This window comes from Ischnura elegans, chromosome 12 (genome assembly GCF_921293095.1).
Source record: "Ischnura elegans chromosome 12, ioIscEleg1.1, whole genome shotgun sequence".
In the NCBI taxonomy this organism is placed as follows: domain Eukaryota; kingdom Metazoa; phylum Arthropoda; class Insecta; order Odonata; family Coenagrionidae; genus Ischnura; species Ischnura elegans.
In genome coordinates this window covers 5,115,898-5,137,818 of record NC_060257.1, presented here as the reverse complement: position 1 = coordinate 5,137,818, position 21,921 = coordinate 5,115,898, and the positions used below count along the sequence as shown (strand labels likewise).

The window sequence follows — 21,921 nt, the reverse complement described above, 5'->3', positions numbered from 1 at the left end:
AATAAGTTGCATAGGACAATGGGTTATGAAGGATGTGAAAGAGAAGAAATACGTCGCTATGAAAAGGCTAGCGGATAGGAGAGAGGAATGGAGAGCTGTCCCAATCCAATATTTGTATTGTTGACTGATGATGATGAGGCTTAATACTTTAGGAAGGCGAATAAGTGCCACGATTGGATTGCACCTAATCTCCGGTCGCAAGACAGAAATTACTGTCACACTTTGCCGCGTTTACGACAACGAAGCATTATCACATTTCCGGGGAAATTGTGGGTATTGAACTGTCGTGTGATAGCAAAAATATTAAATATTTATTTACAAAATATTAATGTACATGAATAATTGGAAATCAGATAATAATCATTTTAGATGCATATTATAGTTGTTGGTGGGTCTGCTTCCCATCACAGTATTTCGTCCAGCGATTCTTTATTTTTGGAAATCTTAGGACTAGTTTATTCTCGTGAGTTGAAGAAATCACCTGAAAGAATAAGTACATATAGTCATCAGCTGCACAAGTAAGGACATCAGGAAGATAAATGATAATCCTCATTTTGCATCGTGCGGCACCCTCTATCAGAGTCATGGACACGGGTGAATGCTATTTTTTCCGATAATGAAAGGGAGTTGGGCCTTATCGTGGTTTGAAGAGGGTACCTACTCTTTGTATGGAGGGCTGACTCGCAAAGCGCTCCTTAAAATGTACCTTGACTGAAAGGATACTTGATTAAGAAAATCTAAGAAGATGTCGGTTATTGCAGAAAATTATACTTATTACTCTCTCGGATACATTGGGTTTATTTGATTTATTATCCTTTTCTACGGTCATTGCCAAATGCTTTTCTTGTAAATAAGAGTCGTTGTTTTCCAAGATAAAACTTAATGATATTCAGCCCTTTTGAATTCCTTGAGCGTAACATTTCCAATTCTATTCTTGCAAACTCCTCCCTTGTGAACCCCTGGTAAATACAGTGAAGCCAACATTCAATGTCCGTTTCCTCTTTATATCCTCCTCGGTCCTGGCGTTTTGTATACGATACATCGACGTTTGATTTTTTACCGGTTGGCGAAGTGAAATATCGTCAATTCAACTTGTTCAATGCTGCCTGACAGATTACAGGATCATACAGAAGCGCAAAATTCGCTAATGTCGTTTCTTAACATCTAATTAATCGGAAAGCAAGAAATTCAGGCCAAAAATAACGGCATATATGCGTGAACTCTTTTCTTCCGGAATGGCTTCGTGGCCTGGCATTCGCCAAGAGACGAGAGGGAATCCGGCAAAACCCCGCACAGGCCACCGTGTATAACTTCACTGGAAATTACTTATTATGCTGAAACTATTTTCTTGCATTGTGCTGGAACTCTCTTTTTCATTGTGCTGGAACTCTTTTCCTCCATTATGCTGGAATTATTTTAACCATTATACTGGAAATATTTTCCTCCATTGTGCTGGAACTCTTTTCCCTTCCTTATGCTGGAAATGTTTGCCTCCATGATGCTGGAAATCTTTTCTTCCATTATTCTGGAATTCTTTCCTCCATTGTGCTGGAACTTTTTCTCCATGGCACTGGAGCTCTTTTCCTCATTTATGCTGGAACTATTTTTCTGCATGGTACTGGACATCTTTTCCTCCATTATGCTGCAACTCTTTTCCTCCGGGATGGCTTCGAGGCCTGACATTCGTCCGAGGCGTGAGGTTAACATCTCGATTCCTTTCCTTGTTGTCCTCCTTTCCTTGTCCATTCTCTTGAGTTGTCAGACTCATGATGATGTCCAGGGTCTTTTCGAACGGAGCGATTGAATTGGCGTGTTCTTCTGAGGCCCGCTTCATCAAAACTGAATCATTCGTGCGTTTCCATCACCGTGGAAGCTACGGCATTGTTGGCCATAGCCTAGGCCGTGATGGGATCACCCCGGCGACTATTGTTGCCGCGTAAGATGACTAGGTACGAGGGTGACCATTGTTTCCGGGCAACATGACTAGGGTGCGATGTGGCTGTTACCATGACGGCAGAGCGCAAGTGCTGCGGGATCAATTTTTCGGGAATGACTTTTTAGTAATGAACTGGGTGGCTGCGCCGATAAGATTTCATTTGCTATCCATGTCGTTGTGACTTGAAAAAATCCTCGCGGTATTTTGTGGGGGTTTTAATTTCCGGCGGTAAGTAGTATTGCTGGCAGTGTATATGTTTGTTTTTCCTGTTGAAGGCTTAACACACTATTCTCCCAAACTATACGTTCACATTACCTCCCTATAATATCGCTCTATTTGCATTTCGGCGGCGAATAAAAGCATCAGGCATTCCACAATGGCTCCTTTTCGTTCGGGAGATGCTTCCCTTGAGTTGATGAAAGTTAGCGACGGAATAGTTGTGCGCCTAGATATGAGACTTGATCGGAATATCATTCTCATAATGTGACGATTATTCGCTGTAAAAACTTCGGTGCTAGAGAAGTTTGAAGTAAATTTGAGTGAGTCCTTTCAGTTGCCATTCCAAGGAAACTTCAAGACGCAAGCCCCGCGAAATTTGTGTCGTACTCGAGCTCTTCGTTATAATCAAAGTGCTTTTCCTCTGATTAAGGGGCGTTTTTGGCTTGTATCATCATCATATTATCATCGCTTATTTCTTGGTCCGTTCACCTCATTGGACTTTACTTCAAATTCTAAATTTCTTCTACTTTCTAGAGTGCCTGATTCGCTTAGAATATAGTATCTTTGGCTTCAGATAAAGCTAAAAATAATTATAAAGAAAACGAATATATTGGTCTTCAGTCTAGGGAAATAGGCGAAGAGAAACCTGATACCGCTAACTTGAATAGGTGAAGGGAATCCGTTAATTGGAAATTCGGGGGACCGACGATGGACGAAGCAAGAAAGAAATAGTAGAACAGCCCAGGTCATTCCTTAAAAAGAGGCGGAGTCTCTTAGCATCCGGGAATAGAAACGTTGAAGACAGGAAGCAGTTTATTATAACTTACGTTTGGAGCACGCTTCTATTTGGTAGCGAGGCATAAACGATGACGGCATCGGAAAAATCGATGCTAGAAGCATTCGAAATGTGGTGGCATAGAAGAATGGTGAACATCAAATCGATAGATCGTTTTATTGTTGCGGGAGTTGTTAGAGGGGTAGGAGATAAGTGATAAAAGATCGCAATACTATTTCAGGGCAAATACTATTGATGGAATCTTCTCGGATGTGGCGCCGCAAAAGGCCGCTTGAAGCCAACGTTTCGATGAGATCTACTCCCTCCTCGTCATCAGACCTAAGAGTGACTTAGCACTCTTTGCCCCATTGACGTTGTTGGCCTTAAACAGACTTCAATAAACCCGAGAAGATTTCATTAATAGGAGAGAAAAGTTTTGAAAACTGTGGGTGGGAGAAGGAGCAATTTAAGCGGCCACGATATGAGACGCAGATGGTCTGATGAAGACAATCGAATGAGTGACAAAGGGTTGAAAAGGATGCAAAAGAGAAGAAATACGTCGATGCGCAAAGACTAGCGGATAGGAGAGAGAGAGAGGAATGGAGAGCTACAGGTGGAAGGGAATAATGGCGGAAATAGGACACAGATGAGATAGAACATGCAGAGCAGATAATGACTGATATAAGCGGATAATTATGGACGTGTTATAAGATTAGCCGATCGGAGAATTGAGTGGAGAGTTGCGTCAAACCAACCTTAGGATTAATCAGGGGAGAGTGGCCTAAATCGCACCACCATCATATAAACCAATGTATTATGCAACCTAATGGCAGCAATTGGAACTTTCTGCACCAGCAAGCTCCCCACAGTTCAATTGTGGCTACCATTGTAGTGATAAGTCAGGAGCGTAGGTATTAAGAAAAGAAGTGTATCTTCTGCTATTTCTTTCGTCTTTTTACAAGAATATTGAAAACAAATAAGTAACATTTTTATAGTTTCAGATACATTTCATATTTTTAAAGTCTATTTTGTTTCATTTGGTGCTATTAACGGCGTGGTATGATCACGTGATTAGGCAGTGGAAATGATTTAATATAAAATGGCGGTCGCTCCCAAATCGCACCTCGTCTCTCTGTCCCTGTGCGATGTAAGGGGTCTCAAAAAATTTGCCGTGAAAAGACTATTCCAAATCATAAACGCTTCTCCATAAGACTTATACATTTTATTTTAATTATTGCAGATTTTTTATCAAGCAAAAACGACATCTATTATTGATGTCAAAGATATGACTTATTTAATTTTTTTCGTTCCTTACGTTAGGGGTATTTTAATGCATATGTTTGTTTTGTTAGGGATCTAAGAAATAACCTTAAATAACTAAAATAACTGCCATTAACTGTCGTTGAGATATCATTTCCTAATTTTTGCCTCCAGTGGTGCGATTTGGGAGACCGGTTGCCTTGATCGCGCCGTTTGCAGAGGTTCGAAATGGAATTTTAATGCATGTGTTCAACTTGGAATTGATCGCCCCCAAAAATTGTGAAGAAGGAGATATTCCTCCTCATATTAAGCAGCATTAAAAACTTATACTGCGTCACTTATTTTTGAGTTAATACGTTTCATTCCAATATTGGTGCGATTTAGGTAACCTTCCCCTTCTATTGATGATGAGGTTCACGTATCGTTAACACTGACTGTTTTCTTAATGTTCAAGAAGTGATCTTTCACTTTCTAGCGGAATAACTACCTTTTCAATCTTCATTTCACCATCTATCGTTTCCATGATACCGTTGAATAGTGATTTTCGTGAACTCCTTATAAATATTGTGAACCCAAACATTCAATATCCGTTTCCTCAAAGATCACATAGACATCAAATAAACCACGAAAGCATTTCCGCGGTTTCTACTCCATCCAATTATGTAGCGGTTCTACCAAGGCATATATATTTTAACATATCTATCGGATCAAGCAGTAATAAATAAATCAATATTATTACGATGTAAATCATCATAATCATTAGTGAACAATCCTAAGATTGGTTTGACTCAGCTCTCCATTCCTCTCTCTCCTGTCCGATAACCTTTTCATAGGAATGTATTCCGTCTCTTTTACATCCAATATAACTCATTGTCCTTTGGAAATATTTCGTGGCCTTCCTTTGCCCTTCTTCCCTTCCACTTGTCCTTCTACGATAGTCTTCATCAGGGTATCATTTCTTAAGGTTTTTAGGAGACTTCTCTTTTCTCCCACTCTTCCTAGCACTTCCTCATTACGTAAACGGTCGATCCATTTTATCTTTACCATTCTTTGGTATCACCACATTGACTTCTCTACTCAGTCAATTTCCAAGCCTCACTCAGAATATTCTCACGCTCCATATAAGCATCTGATGAGTTGTTTCCTAACTTCTGCGCTTATATTCTCCGCTGTAAGTAGATTCTCCTTGTTGTATAGAGCCTTCCTCGCCTGCGCTATTCTACTTATTATTTATTTCTTGGTTCATAGATGGTAATTCGGCTTCCTAGGTAATAAAACTCGTTCAACTATTCAAGCTATTGTTTTCCTAGCTTAATGCTTACCTTAGCCTACTCTCTTTTGCTGCACACTAATATCTCAGTCCTCTTTTATGATACGTTAATATACTCATGGCAATACGATGTAAATTTCAAAAGAAATTTCATCTTGACGGCACGCGATTGTTACTCACCATTTAGGGCAGTCTTCTGAGGCTATGGTGCCCACTATTGTCGTTGGGAAGCCGTCTCTGTCGACGCAAAAGGTGTTGGCGCCACCATCCGATTGTAATTGCAAGTAATTTCCATTCGTCTGGCATTCCATGTAGAAGTCGAGTCCGTATTCTGCGAACATCTCCTTGTCCCGTGCACAATCTGAAACGAGGGCAATCGCAATGAAGTGTGGCCGGCAATGATTGTTTGGCATGGGAATGAGAGCACAGATGAAAGACTTACTGCAGTCCACGTTCTTGATGTCGTGCAGATTCCCCTGCCAATTGCCAATCATCGTCCTGTCTTGACGTGCGCAACGAACCCTGGAAAGAAATGAATTACTTCAATTATAAAAATATCCCGACCCGTCTTTTTATACTTTCTTATATTCAACAATAACCTTAACTTATTTTACTGTAATTGGTCACCAAGGAAAAAAAAGATTGCATCTTAAAATGTAACAAATTATGTATGGTATTACTTTGCGCGCATTAGCTGTTAATAATATTTATAGCTCCTTATACATTTTAACATAACTTAGATACTAATCAAGTTTGGATTTTTCGGTACCGTAGAGGCTTTTGTCTGTTGGTAGGATCATCTTCAGAATACAATCATAATACTGCTTACAGTATTGAATATCAAAAATGTCTTCTACATGAAATTTTGATGCATAATTGATGCCAAATTCCTTGCGTGTGTAATGTTGCTCAATAGAAATTGTATTTTATACTTGTTAAACTGTACGGTAAATATCTTTCGAAAAAAACAGATTTAAAAATGTTAATTAGTAATTAGCTGTTACTATCTATTTAATGATTGTGATTGAAGGAGCCAGTTTTGAAATTTCCCACCATATTTTAAATGAGATTCAATGATTGGCCCAAGTTTGTGTGTAAATCTTATGTGCATTCGATCATGCCGCCCCTGCTCAGTGTAGTCTGTGAACAAAAGGAAGAACGGAATAACTGGATATATAATAGAGAAGGCATCTGACATCCATTTTTAAATTAAGGCAAATGACAAGTAGCGAAAACGTATTCTAGCTGAATGATGTGAGGGCGATTGGAGGCATTACAAAGAAGCTGGCCGCAAAATGCTATCAACGATTGGACGTAAATAATAACGAAGCCACACAGCAACTAGCTAAGTTCTAGGGCATATATGTCAACAAATATAACGGACCTGAAGATGAATTATATTTCTGAAAGAGAGAAAAAAAATGACGAACACAAGGGCGATCCAAGCGGATGAGACAAAGACGCCAGGTGACGTCAGTCTCTAGTGAAGCATAGACCGCATAGATACATTCATTTCTTCTTCTCGATTTCTCCCTTCATCATGTAACTCCCATTGCCTTCAAATTATCCTCCACGTCTTTTAGCCATCTCTCTCGAGGTCCACCTATTCTTCTGACCCCTTCCATATTGTCTGACGTCCAACTTCAAAAGAGTGAAGCTAAAGAACAATGAAAGGCTGATTTGTGTGACCCTCGAGTCTTTTGCCTGTTGTTGGGATCACCTCCAGAGTACAGGAGGAGCTTGTTGGGTCTGATTTCAACTTACTCTCCCTGAATGAGTTGTACGGGTCCATAGCTTCCATCTTGGTCGCACCTGGCTGGGGTGATTGTTAAGCGGTTGCCATGCCTCTCTGCAATGTCCCGGATGTGATTCACGCTTATCTCAATGCTCTCGCATTCACGCAGATAAATTGTCTTGTCCGGTTCCGGAACATCTGCGAACAAATTACTCTTTTGATATGATTTTTAAAATAGCATGTTAATATTCGTCGGAGAGGTTTACGGAATATACGCCTCGCGTGTCCATATTTTTTATAGTTTTAGCATTTACAGTACAAAATTTTCATATAATAAGCCTTGAACTTGAAATTTTTGAAATATTGGGCACCTAGTCCATAAAACCAAAATTTGACTTCTATGATTGCCTATTGTGTAGGGTAAAATCAGGTATAGAAAGATACGAACTTACATGTGTACCCCTATGAAAAAATTGTATAGACCTGTATAAAATTTGTATACATTCTAATACAATTGTCATGACAATGACATGCCAATTTCATGCAGGTTTACACAATTTTTTCATTGGGGTAGCTACAAAAATTACTAAAAAATATATATTTACAAAATTATAATTCATTTATAATATTTAAAAGAGCCAGATTGTGTAGACCAATGTGCAAAAAAATTTAAAAATGTGACTCACAGCACGGCAGTAGTGTCATCATAGTGTCTGGCACCACCTCCACGATTGGTACTCCTGTTTTGAAGTCTGCGCACCAGCACAGGTGGTCGTCGCACTGCAGCTGTTCGTAGTTTCCATCCAAACTGCAGTGCAAGGACACGTCCGTGCGTCCCAAAGTCTCCTTGATCAAAGCCGCCTCTCTGCTGCAAGCTGCACTCGCCGGAAAGCCATAAAAAAACACAATGATCATGAAATTGGTTCAAAGAAAAACACAGTGCCTTCTCTCTCAATCTCTAGGTTCACAAATCCATTAAGATATCGAGCGTACTATGTCGTCAGTTTGGGTGATTAAAAAAATCATTCTTGGACAATATTTCGGAATTTAGTGAATTCCATCATCACGGCAATACAGGGTGGAGAAAAATTAAGCCACGAAATTTTAGCGCCAGATGCCAGTAGTTACCAAAATAACCAATGACATTTCGATCGAAAACACAACATTTTTTTTAAACTACAGAAACTTTGAGTCAAGCGTTTCGATTGGCCGCGAGTTTGCAGTGTTGCCGGATCCTCTGGATAACTCATGGCTCAACTAATACTTTGCTTTCCAGAGATCGCAATGTATCCAAGGCATCCGGCAACATCATTCATTGATGAGTCACGTTAAAGGACAGTTTTTGGCATTTGATATGCTTCTTTGCAATAATTATAGTTTTAGATACAAGTCATCAACAATGTTCCTTAAAATAGAGGTATTCTCCGTTTTGAACAAAACTTTATCAGAAATTTGTACTTGAGTGGGTCATTTTCGATGATATTTGCTTTTTTATGTGGAGAATAATGCAGCCAAGTGAGATAGACTACAATTATTTGTGGTTGAACACACATCTTTATCACTGAAAGGGATACGTTTGTATTTTGCAAACTTGTGTGGAGTGCGCACTTTCTTACCACATGTCATGTTCTTCGCGTTTTTCCACCAAGACGAACCAAATAATCGGGATCCATCACTGTTGTAGCAGAAACACCTGTGAAAATATAATAGTACACGAATATAAAAAGCTAATCTTCGTTGTGATTAGAAATTTGACGCGCGTTTTGAGAATATTGTATCGACCCGTGAGTAGTTTTAAGGTAAATATCGTGACTAGCGATGAAAATAAAGATAAGGCTCCTTAGATAAAAAATCTGCATTTACCTGTCAACTTTTCTGATGAAAATTCTGATTTACCGATGAACTACCTGTCATAGGAAATATAGTTTTCTCAGCGGAGCTTGTAGTTTTTATGGAGCAAAAGAGTGATCGCTCGTTGACCCATCATTTTCTGATCCAAACGGTCATTCCCACCGTCACTTTTTCCAACGCTTATTCCCTCACTTTCCACGTTTGCAATTACATTCATTCAATCGAAAGCAAAAGGTGTCTTGTCAAACGCTGTTAGCGGCCTGCCGTGCGTTCTTTTTGTCTGAAAGACTTGGCAAGCGATGGTTTCAGCGGACGGAGAAAGGGACGTTCCGAGTGAAGCAAACAATGATCAGGTGATTCAGGCTATGTTATTGTTACTTTATCGTCAAAATTTTACCCCAATCAATGCGTACCTTCCATTAATAGGGTCGCCCTTGCACTGCACCGCTGAATATGTTCCATCTGGTTCGCAGTAGTGCTTGAGGATGTTCACATCCTGATACTGATACGCAAAGCAATCTCCTGTGTGGATAAAATCAAAAGTTAAAGTCATTTTCATTATGAATTGTGTTACAAAATCAAAATTATTTTTCCAAGTGAGAGATTTTTATGAAATTATGTTAATGAAATGTAACACAATCAATTTAATGCAAAATGATGCAATTTTGAAATTGCTTTTGAAACACTGGGCTACGGATTAATTCGATAAGCAATTTAAGTATCTATAAAGTTTTTTATATAATGATGACAAGAATTTTTTATCAACTGTGGATATGTCTCACCTGGATGGATCTGGCATTCTTTGTCCGTACATTTGAGCCCTGGGGAGCATTTTGGCGATTTTACGACATTGCTCGTTTCTGCTCTCTCCTCAACACTGGCGAAACGCTGGCCTGGCTTTTCCTTGGAATCACACTTTCCATTTAGACCTTGCATGTTATCATGTCCATGACGTCATCGAGAATGGGAAAGGCCATTGATTGATTGGCGAAGGAGAGTGGCGTGGATTGATCATGAAAATAATATTTAAATTGACTGTTAGATAGCATTAAATTTTAATAAAGTATAAGTGAAATTTGGTCATGTTCTCTCTTTATAGTTGGTCAGGAAATATTATTTCTTTACAACGGAGTCGTGCCTACATAGAAGTGAATTCATTCACCTTTCTAATGTATTTTCACGTTAATGTATTTCTTTACGATTTTGTGTTATCACGTTTGTTATGAATCCGTGGTCATCCACTCAAAAGTTTTTATAAACGATGAGTCAATTCCAAATCATTGCCTATTCTGGTCCAAATCCAGATTCTGTCATTCTGACTCATTCCATTCCATGATTAATTCCATTTCATTGCTTATTTGATAAATATATATCTCATTCAGTTCTTCATAAAACGAGTTAAGCATCTTACATGTTTACATAACTAACATCGCTGAGTATCTAAGGTCTTTTTTTTCTACACCTCATTTTTTTCAGTCCGGTATGAAATTGTAGTATTCTGTCTAACAAGTTCTCTTGCTCCAAAAATGAGCAATCAGGATTATTGTCAGTGCACACCCACTTGATCTTTGTCAGCCTTTTGTTATCACGGTGGGATATCATGTCCATAGATGTATAGTTATTCTTAGTATTTGTCTCATTTATAGTACATCTCTCACACGCTATATGTTTTGAGAGCAATCTGCTACTACGTCAAAGAAAATCTAGGCGCTTACTCGTATAGATCTAATGTTCACAGCTATAGCGCGACGAGAAGCTACAATTTGGGCGTTTAATAAAGCAGTTGGTCCTTAAACTATAACTCTTTAACAAACATTATATAAATATTTTTATAAGGTTAATATCGGGTTGTTAAACAGGTTACCAACTCTAATCAGAACAGAAAATGTTACTTAATTTGGAAGGAGATTAAATATTTGGCTGATAAGGTATTCCTTTTACTCTACAGAAGGGTATTTTGGATGCGATTTCAATGGTGTTTGAATGTGAAATATGTTTGTAGATAATATTGTATAATTTTCTATATGTTTGAATGAAAGATTAATTATTTGATGAAACCTAATTTGGAATTAACCACTTTTAAAAGTTAATAAAATTATTATTATTCATGTTTAATTTTTTATTAACCCATTTCATCAACAGTTAGTTACAGGATGATTTTATTTGATTTTAATTGTTCAGATCTTTTAAAACAGTAAAATGTCTATAGAAAGTCTGTCTGGAGTTATGTTGCGTTTAGTATTCAAAATATTACAACGTTAATCAGGGCTTTTTCGAAGGTTAAATTTTAAGTAAAACTCATCAAATAACATTGGAAAACTTGTCGTTTGAAATGCAATTACAATACACGAAACCAAACGATTTCTTCGGAATCCGCCAATCAGAGATCCACCGCGGATCATGTGATGTCGCATTTAACGGACATTGATTGTAGATTAGCGGATAGTAGTTTATATAACTGTGTGTTTTGATAAGCATTTGGCGTTTTGTAAATGGTGAGTCAATTCCAAATTTTTGCATATTCTGGTTCCAATTCGGATTCTGTCATTCTGAATTCATATCATACTTTATTCTTTCACTTGATTAAATCTAATTATGGACATCGCTGGTGCGATTTCTAAGAAAAAAATCGATATTTCATCTGTAGTCATGAAATTTTCAAAATATTTTGCACATAAATGTCTTTCTTGTGTATATGACTATTTATAGTATTTTGTCATACGGAATATATTTACTCAGAGTATGGCAGGAGTAATGACAATAAGTATGGTGAGTGAAAAACATTTACTCACTACAAAACAAGGACGAGATGGGCTGAAAAACTATTAAATTATTATCATCTTTACTTTATGTCTACACCGAACAAAATATACGACATTCAAATTGTGGATTCATGGTTCGTTACATAAGTAAAAAAAGTGGTTGTTAATACGTTGTGATGAAGTGTAGATATGGCGACACCGATTGTTAAAAATATAATTTATTGTTTCAGTGATATCGACATAAAAATTGCTCCAGTGATTTCTCTTTCTCTAAATGACTCTTTTGCGTTTTTATTATTTGAGGAAAATGCCAATGATGGCTTGGCTTGGATTTTCAATGTTTTGGAACTGCTATGAACGATTTCTTGATAATTTTACATTAATTTTGGCATGATGTCGGAAATATATTTATTTACAGTGTGTAGTAAAACTTTTTTTCGGAAATGCACTTTGTACATTAAAATTTTACTGAAGTTTCATGAATTCGTTTAATGACGTGACAGTTTTGCGTATAATTTTATTGTGGAATAGAATTTGGGCTTTCACCCTTAATGGTAACATTTGCGTGAGATACTTTCTGGTCCCTCTTCAATTTTGCATTGGACTTCTTCTTTCACGTTTTATGATTTCATTTCAAACGACAGATTTTTCAATTTTATATCGTGAGTTTTACATAAAAATCTTAGAAAAAGCCCTGATGAACGACGCAATATCTTAAATACTAAACGCAGCATTACTTCAGACAGGCTCTCCATAGATAATATATTGCTTCAAAAGATCATAACAATTAAAATCATTTCAATGTGTGAGTTTTAAATTAGTGAGAGAATAGTAAGCCCGGATCACAACTACTTCGCTTGGAACAACTTGATCTGATAAAACTCGGAACTACAAATCGAATCGAATCGTAGTATCGAATTTTAATAACTTTGAATAGTTTAAATAGTTGTCGATTATATTTCTTTACTTTTGACTTACTTCCTTGAGATATTATTTATTTTTTCATTTGTGGCCATTTCAAGTCGAGTTAAACCAATTTAAGCAAGTTAGTTGTGAACTTAACGAACATGTTATTCCAAGTTAAGTTATTTTTAATGGGACTTGCGAGTTGGTATTAATTTTTATACTTCGTATTTTTAGAGCCAGGTGATTGGCTCGCTGAGCGTAAGATGATGAGCGTGGTGAAAGAGAAAACGACGTGGTTTTCTTTCTTTTTTCGGCCCACCTCGAAGTCGAGTGAAGCAGACATCGCAATTGAGTGTTGATCGGAGAGGGAGCCAATCTGCTCATCTGATAGCTGCGCTTCTGGAGGCTGTGCAATGAGGGTAATTTCATTACGGAATGTGACTCAATTATTTTCCTGTGAATAATTCTATTGAAGTCTTATCAGGATTCCCACCAAGCTTAAATTTTTAATTTTCACTTAAGTTTCCATGGACGACTATTTCATCTGAATCAGGGCAGTTCAACCGAATTCGTTTGAGTTAATTAAAGCCGTCGAAATGTGTCAAAAAAACAGTTGCAACAATCAGGTTACTCCTCATTGACCGGATGACTGTAGTCGTCACATAGTAACCGACGTGGTAATATCCCAAAGATGGAGAAAAATGGTCTGAATACCGCGGAAGTCTTCGCAGCAACATGGCTTTGGGAGTTTAGATAAAAGGGAGGAGTTTTATACTTCCCTCTTAAATTCACTGTAAGGCCTACTCCCTTTCATTCTATCTAAAAATCCCATTCTCTTCCTTCCTCTCCCTCGTTTACCTAACTTAATACCCTTGAAGACTGTTTGCAGCATCATCCGATGCAGGTGACTCCTTTGAAGTCATTACCGTGGCTAGACCCGGTATATTAAAACCTATCACCTCCCCGCTAAGTACCCTCTCCATCCATACCTTCTGTCTCCTTTGTATCTCATCTAAAAGTTGCCTCTCCTCACCCACCATGTCCAGCACTTCGTTGTTCCTCTTCGTCCACTTCACCTTCTCCATTCTCTTCCACACCCGCATCTCGAACGCCTCCAATCATGTCTTGTCCTCCTGTCCTTCCTAAGTCTCGGCTTTTACGCAGCATATAGCGCTACACTCCAGATCAAACTCTTCACTACCCCTATATTTAATTTTATGCACTACTGCCAAATAGTCGGATTGGAAAATTTTCAATACATTGGTACAAATGTATGTTCCATCTACCGTATCATCTCGTTGGTTGCACCGATTTGAATGAAAGTAAGTGTTGGTTAACTCACCGTTTTATGTGTCTCTTTAGCTGCAATTCACTCGTGACACAACTGCATCTGGTTCTTAAAGTGCCACGTAGCAGTTTTGTTATCCTAAGTGGTATGCCTCACTCATATCTCATATGTTACCCTAAGTGGTAGATTTCACGGCGCCATGCCGTACTACCAAGTTATTCCATATTGTTGCGTAACCGTAAAATTTTCCTTAGTTGTCTCATAATCAGGACCGCTGTTTGCATTAGTAAAACTTATTAGCCATTTTATTTCCGAGCGCGGAGTGATTTAAGTCCTTGTTTGTACTTTTTCCTCAGATTGCTCTTTTTTCTGAGTTGAAACTAAAATAAGCCTCTGATTCTAGACGCTACCATAAATCACCTTTCCTACCTGCTATACCTCGATCCTAATATATTTATCTTAAATATTTCCGTCTTTTATTATCGTATATCGTGTAAGTATCGTATGTTATTGCAAATTATCAGGGAAATCCCTGTTTCAACAAATTTTTAGCTTAAATTTTTTCAAATCTGTGGCTGGAATATCTGGAATTACCAGCCGCTATCTATAAAAAATCCTCTAATCCGTCTATTTTTTTTAAACAACCTATTTCATTTTTACCTCAATGAGCACTTACGTCAATAAATTAAATTTGTTCATATGGTATGTTACTGCAAATTATCTGGAAAATCCCAGATAATTTGCAATTTTTCCTCATTATGTATTTGGTGCAATTTTACTTCGGTGTAAAATTTTGGTTCTTATTGCCAAGATAATAGTGCCAGGTACATTTTTATTAAGTAAATATCATTAGCTCATTCCATTACAATTCGACGATAACAGGTAATATATCTTTATATGCTATCCAAACTATCACCAATTGTCGAACTTTGTCATTTGACAATTCACCATCAACCTCAACCTATCCATAAGTACGTAAATTTTCTCAAAGACATTCATTTGTCCTTTTCTTACAATGGCATTAGCCTAAACTCCATATACTGTACTTTATGTTGCTGTTATTCAATAAAAGATATTTTCGTCTCGCAATCAGCATGCAATAAAGCGGTACTATAAACTGTTCCGTGTTCGCAACTCAGAGACCTCCCTGGAAGAATTGGTGACTAAAGTAGCGAGCAGTATTTATGGTCTATTTTATCGCATTTATTGGGATACATTTATCTAACTCTAACTTCCAAAGGTGAAATAAGTTTCTGTGTAGATCCGCAAAATAACTATTAACTACAATGACAATACCTTAGTTATTACTGAATTGTAAAAATTAGAGATGGGTCGAATAGCAGATTTCTCGAATTCGAATATCGAATTCGAATATTAAATCATTGCTCGAATATTCGAATACCTCGAATACTAAATGATGAATGCTGGAATGTTTGACTCGGTTGCCTATGCAGCAGGCAACTCAAGATTTTGGGGAGTAATTTTGATTTACCTTAAAGGATTCGAACAGGAATTTAGCTGATTAATGAATATTTTAATTTTATGGAAACAATTGGGCATATAATTAATTCAACTAACATTGCTTTACCCCCACTTCTGCTGCCAAGTGCTAGCTGACAATCTGAGGCATTTTGCAAAATACAAGCTCTTTTCCACCGGATTTTCTTCAATTATTTTCAGTCCATCTTTGGGAGTTCTCACGAGATAAGAAGATGAATTGGAATTGCTATCAGGGAGAAACCAAATATTCTGTGAAAATATCCCTTTGTCTGGGACTGTAAAAATAAAGATTTATAGCACCACTCATTAATTGTAACTTGATATATGTTTTCGGAAAAAAATACCGCATCAACTTCCCAGAAGCTCTGCTGCTCATATCGAGTTTCGCCAGAATGCTAGGTCTCCGTCGTATTTTGACATTTATTTCTTTGCGTAAAATGCTTAAATAAACTCAGAAATACGTCGTGTTTGGTCTTATTCTTTTTGAAATTACGCGCACATTACTAATATTTCAATTCAATAAAGGTAATTCATCAATTGACGAAAGTTATTCTTAGACACCTTTTGTGCTAATAGATGACTCATGCAGCGGTTGACCTCCACAGAAATGGAGAACTTCGAAGCTGGTAGGAAAAAAAAGGTCAGTGGGGGAGGAAAGGGAGGGCCGGAAACACGTTTCTATTGTTCTCGTGTAACCCGGTATTTTTTCGAAGCTAAGGTCTTCGTAATATGATCCCTGCGCGAGCTGTGACCTTTTTTTATATCGAAGAAGAGGAAAGCCTCAGAGGGGTGGGCTAGTGCTGAATGGAGAGGGATACCGGATCTTGGGAAATGCGCTAATGTAAGTATCCCACGGTACTCACACAGCAGTTGACCTCCAGAAATGGGTAACTTCGAAGCAGGTAGCCAGAAAAAGGTCAGTGGGTGAGAAAAAGGGGGAGGGCGTGAAACACGTTTTTATTGTTCTCGTAACTCGATATTTTTTTCGAAGCAGGGGTCTTCGTAATGCGATCCCTGCGCGAGCTGGGACCTTTTGTTTGATTTCGGAGAAGAGGAAAGCGTCAGAGTGGGTGAGGCGAGTGCTGAATGGAGAGGGATAGCGGATCGTGGGAAATGCCCTAAGGTTGCTATCCTACGGCACTGAGGTTCTCCTGGTGGGGGGAATCGAGGATTTTCGGATTTTTTCAACCGACCATTTTCGGTTCCCCTCGTCGAACTCTTTTCGCCGCTAAAATCCACGAATTTGATGTAATTCGTCAACTTGCGTAAAACGGCGCTGCGAGCACTAAATGACTACAGTTCTCTACATTTTTCCGAGTCAACTACCAACGACGTGCGTGCGACAGTGTATGACGCGTAATTCAAAGTATTCGAGGTATTCTAGGCGGTACTTTTCGCATAACTATTCGAAACCTCGAATATCGAATACTTTCTAATATTCGAGGTATTCGAGTATTCGCGGATACTATTCGCACATCTCTAGTAAAAATGTTATCATCTTTTTGCCTACTATCATTTACCGTTACGGTACGGCTATGACGAAAATTGTCTCTCATATGAATCGTGTAATAAGTACTTTAAAAAATATTCTAAATAACTCGCAGGTGAGCTTTAAACCACAGAGTACGTCCACCATGTTGCGGATGGTGGATCAACCTCTAAGCTGCGATATAAGCGAGTTCACCAGTCAAGTAAGCAGTCGTGAGCAAGAAGTGGCGGTATTCCGTGGTGTGATTGGTCTTTCCCTGGGTAAGATAGGCCATCTAAATGATACATTAAACCTGTGAAGATGCCGTGACTTGGCGATGGGAGGCCGCCAACAATTATACCTCACATCACCCGGGAGAGAGGTCAGCAGCTATGCTTCGTAAGAGTGAAGGCGACAGCGACACTCATTTTACTGCAGATGTGGTAAAATTTACTTTGACGGTAATAACTCGATGTGGATGGCTAGGGTAAACATTCACATTTCCATCTCGAGGAGTCGCAGCAACTCAATTTCTTTTAAATATCAGAAAATACTTCATTATGAAAAGGCTAGCGAATAGGGGAGCGGAATGGGGAGATACGTTAAGCGAATCTTAGGAATGTCGACTAATGGTCATGGTTTTAAAATACATATACTGGACGTGTATATTCTATTTGTGCCGATTTACATTCTCACTAACACGTAGCTAATGAACTTTTCTCCATGTGCATGAAACGTTGTATTTTTATCGTGTTAATTTAATGAACACCATTTTTTTAACGGGCCCTGGGCAGAAAGCAGAGTTAACGAGGAGCGGAACAGTCGCTTTTTTAATTTCTGTCTTTGTTCAAAAGAAAGATCTGCTTACATCGGGAAATTTAAACATAAAAGTCAAAATTCAATTCAAGTTATCAAAACTTTTATTTGGAGTTTCCTTTTCTACGTTTGTGAGGCTTGGAAAGTGACAGCAGCGGAGAAAGCAAGGATTGAGAGGCCTTCAGAATGTGGTGCTGCGGAAGAAGTATCTGCTGAGTATCATATGGATCGACCGAGTTAATAATGAGGAAGTCCTAAGAAGAATAGGAGAGAAGAGAAGCCTCATGAAAGCCTTGACAAGATGACGGAACGACCTTATAGGCCACAACTTGAGACACGATGGCCTGATGAAAGCATTTAGCCAAGGACAAGTGGATGGCAGGAAGGAAAAAGGAACTCATTGAACAAAATATACGGAACAGTTAATGAAGGATATGAAAGAGAAGAAATACGTATGAATGAAAAGATTAGCTGATAGGAGAACTGAGTGGAGAGCTGCGTCAAACCAATCTTATCATTGTTGACCAGTGATGATGATGATGCGATATTGTACTTTTCAACCTCGATAGGGATTGGGCTTGCCGAGGGCCCAATGAAGTCTCACGTGACGTCAAATGAATGCCATACGGAGCGGGTGACTTTGGCCGAATTCCATTCTAAGAATACCACCTTACAATTATAATGTACCATGCACTGACTCAAGTACGTCTTTGGTACAAATGAAGTGCCGGAGCGCTCCTTCATACGCCCGTTATGCCCGTACAAATGTATGCGAGAGTTGAAGTGGAAAAACATAAAAAAATTTCACTGCGTTGTTTTGGCCCACTCACTGTCTCTAGATATTTAGAGTGCGGCGGAGATCCAAGCATTTCGATCAGAATATGAGACTCTAAGGCACTAAGTTTAAAGGTAATGCTTAGCAATTTTTTAATTGTGGTGAAATGGCCCATTTCATTTGCAAATTAAATTCATCTATAGCTCTTTAAAAGTGTTCCCCATTGCTTTTTCTACCAAAATATGTACCGAATAATTCTCAAAATTCATATCGGAAAATTAAACTTTACTGTAAATTTTTCCAAGAATAAATTAATTTTACTAAAGGACCAGTTTAATAATAATTTTTGTTATCGTCTGATTAATGATAGAAAAACAGCCCTGGTTGGTGGTGTAGTGAAATAAAATAATTTTCGAAAAATTATTAACAAAATTATTTTCGAATAGGCGCCGGAACGCACCCATATGCACCCGTGCAAATGTAAGCGAGAGTTAAAGTGGAAAATTAAGAAAAAAAATTGCACTGCGTTGTTTTGGCCCACTCACTGTCTCTAGATGTTTAGAAAGAAACGCAGATCGAAAATTTTCGATCAAAATATGAGAAAGCGTTCTCCACTGTTTTTCATACTAACCGGATTTTTATATGAACCGGATAATTATCAAAATGTATATAATAAAATTAAACTTTGCCGTAAAATTTCCATGAATAAATTAATTTCACTCAAGGACCAGTTCAATGATAGTTTTTGATATGGTCAGATTAACGATAGAAAAATAGCCATGGTCGGAGGTGAAGTGAAATAAAATCTCTTCAATCTAAATTCATTAATCTTAGGTCTCAACGGGAGCCAATTGAATTGGAGTTCCCTACAACGAGACCACTTGTGAGACAGAATGGTGTCATTGTAGCTTACTTTGAAATTCCACGCAGGCGGGACAGCAATTACAGCTGACGGCGTCCTCCTGGTAGAAAGTCCCCTCGGGGCAAGAGCCAGCCTCCAATCCACTCAAGCACTCCACTTGATCGCAGCTGGCAGGGCAATCCTTTTGGGCGTCGACAGCTGTCGACTTTTGGCAGAGAACCAGAATCACCAACGCGACGCACACATCCGAAAACAATACCGCAATGGATTGTCTCGCGGTTAATTGGCGCATGCTCCTCAATATATTTCCAATAAACCATCCAGTGGACTTAGAGACGGTTTTCACGGGTCACTTCTCCAGCGTTTGTCGACCCACTCGTAATCAGTGCAACTATTTCGTGCTCAAATCTCGACGCTTCATATCTTATGCCAATATTTTTATCGCATAATGGGAAGTGATATCTTTTCGAGAAGTCTCGCGCAGATAAGCTGAGGCGGCCTAAAAAGAATCGGCCGTCTTAATTGCTTTCGGTCTTTTAGAGTTCTTTTTTTCAATTTTGTGAATTCCTAAAAAAATATGAAACTCCACAAACTAGGCAAGATGGGCGGTCGTGACAAAATAATTTTTTCCGAAATTCTGAGAATGCGCATCTAAAACTGTGGACCGTATGCTAGAACTCAATGCGAACAGAAATGTAATTATTTTCATGATTAAATGACATGATTTAGTGGGAAAGAGATGGCTTTTCCACAAGTTAATTGTGTACCGTACAATTCATTTCGACCGTTAGGTCCTTCCCAAGTACGTTGTGTATTCAAAGTTGAAGTTCACTGCGTACTCAGTCTCCAGTACTTTGCAGTGTAGGTACTTGAGCGTGACCCAAGTCAATCAATTACGTGCAGTGATTTTGGTGACTTTTGAAACCCCTACCTCTGTGAGATATCGTGAGATTTGGCTCGACCACCCCCTGCCTCTAATATTACGTGAGATTGTTTGAAATGCCTCTTTTCAGTGTAAATAGGTAAATATATGCTTAATTGCGTTGCTGTTGCGTAACTAAATGCTGTGAATGGTTATATCATTGACAATTTTTAATTGTCATCAATCAATTTTAAAAAGTAATTTTTACTTGTAATATACTGAGAAGTTCGTGCGAGTAATCGCTACATCTCAGGTTATCAGCAATGAAAATTTGTATTTCGTGCTCGTCTCGTGTGGAAATATCCTCTTATTCTTTGAATGTTTGGTTTTGAGCAATGACACGAACTATACTTGAGACGCAGTAGTCCCTAACCTTTCCATATTTTAAAAAATTGCATGAAACAATTTCAATATGTCCCTATTGTGAAATAACTAATCAATAAAATCACTGAAATACTCAGAAATATGCATTAATGTTTCTTATATTCTCCTTTTTATCTGAATTTAAACTCAAAATTGGGTCCTCCTCAACTAAAAAATGCGAGGTCACGAAATTAAACTGGATAACAGTTTCTGCAAAATGGGTTCTTATAATTTTTTCTGTTGTTGTAGTTTCCGTATTTCAGAGGAAGCAAAATTTGTATTAAAAATCGTATATGGATGGTATTTAATCAACGCTTAATATTTAACTAAGTTAGAGTCAAGAGACAAATGCTTTTAAGGGCGCTATACACGGAGAATGATTTCATTCGCATGATCATTCGATGTTTTTAGCGGCCTTTATAGCAGTTATTACTAGTCTGAGAAAAATGAAATCTATTTATTTATTTCCAAATTCCCCGTAAACAGCACATTGTGGCCTTTACAACGGGTTTTCAACATTAACAAAGCACAGCACAAACATCCGTACCCTGGTTAGGGATCGCCTACCCAGGTGGGATTCGAACCCACGACCTTCGGAATGGCAGGCGAGGACTTTACCCCACCGCCACCGAGGTCGGCGAAGAGTGAAGAGTGAAGAAATTTTCGCTATTCCCTACGAGTGAAGAAATGAGCATTGATTATTCTACCGACGCTATAGGAACACGAATCCTTTTTGTAACTCTTTTATTTCCCGAGTTGCCAACTTAAGAGAAGATGCTGATATTTTGTGGAACCAAGTAATAGGTGACATAATGATGGAAAAGCATTTGTATGGTCACAGATTTTTATCATTAACCGACCTGAGTTTCCACAAACAACATCATTTTCTATATGAAACTGGACATGATGGGAGCAAATTTATACAATTGTGCTGGAGTTAGGGCTGGGATGAGGTGGTTAGAAATTAGTTTTCGATAACCTTCTGAGGGACATACACCTTTTCTGCTCCCCAAATATGATTGCCCTAGACAATCGAAAAACCAGTTTCATGGATATTTTTCCTCCCAACTTTAATTCTCCCTTTGATGTCCTGGATCGGACTCTTGGGCGCTATAACAATATTCACTTTTAACAATATTCACTATTACAATCTGTAGTTTAGCGTATTTATTCCTGTCTACAACCTGGCACAATTTATATAAAAGCCTAAACA

At 38.3% G+C, this 21,921-nt stretch overlaps 1 protein-coding gene across 1 annotated transcript; it reads right to left on the bottom strand.

Annotated features, from left to right (window-relative positions):
• Nucleotides 1-287: 287 nt before the first annotated feature.
• LOC124169172 lies at nucleotides 288-19,829 on the bottom strand. The gene is made up of 9 exons (XM_046547683.1): nucleotides 19,475-19,829; nucleotides 9,829-9,975; nucleotides 9,460-9,568; nucleotides 8,812-8,888; nucleotides 7,882-8,070; nucleotides 7,225-7,393; nucleotides 5,903-5,982; nucleotides 5,641-5,821; nucleotides 288-481 (listed from the first exon to the last, which is right to left on the bottom strand). The coding sequence occupies exons 1-9, from the start codon at nucleotides 19,713-19,715 to the stop codon at nucleotides 478-480; spliced, it is 1,197 nt and encodes a 398-aa protein (XP_046403639.1). The 5' UTR covers nucleotides 19,716-19,829; the 3' UTR covers nucleotides 288-477.
• Between the last annotated feature and the right edge of the window lie 2,092 nt (nucleotides 19,830-21,921).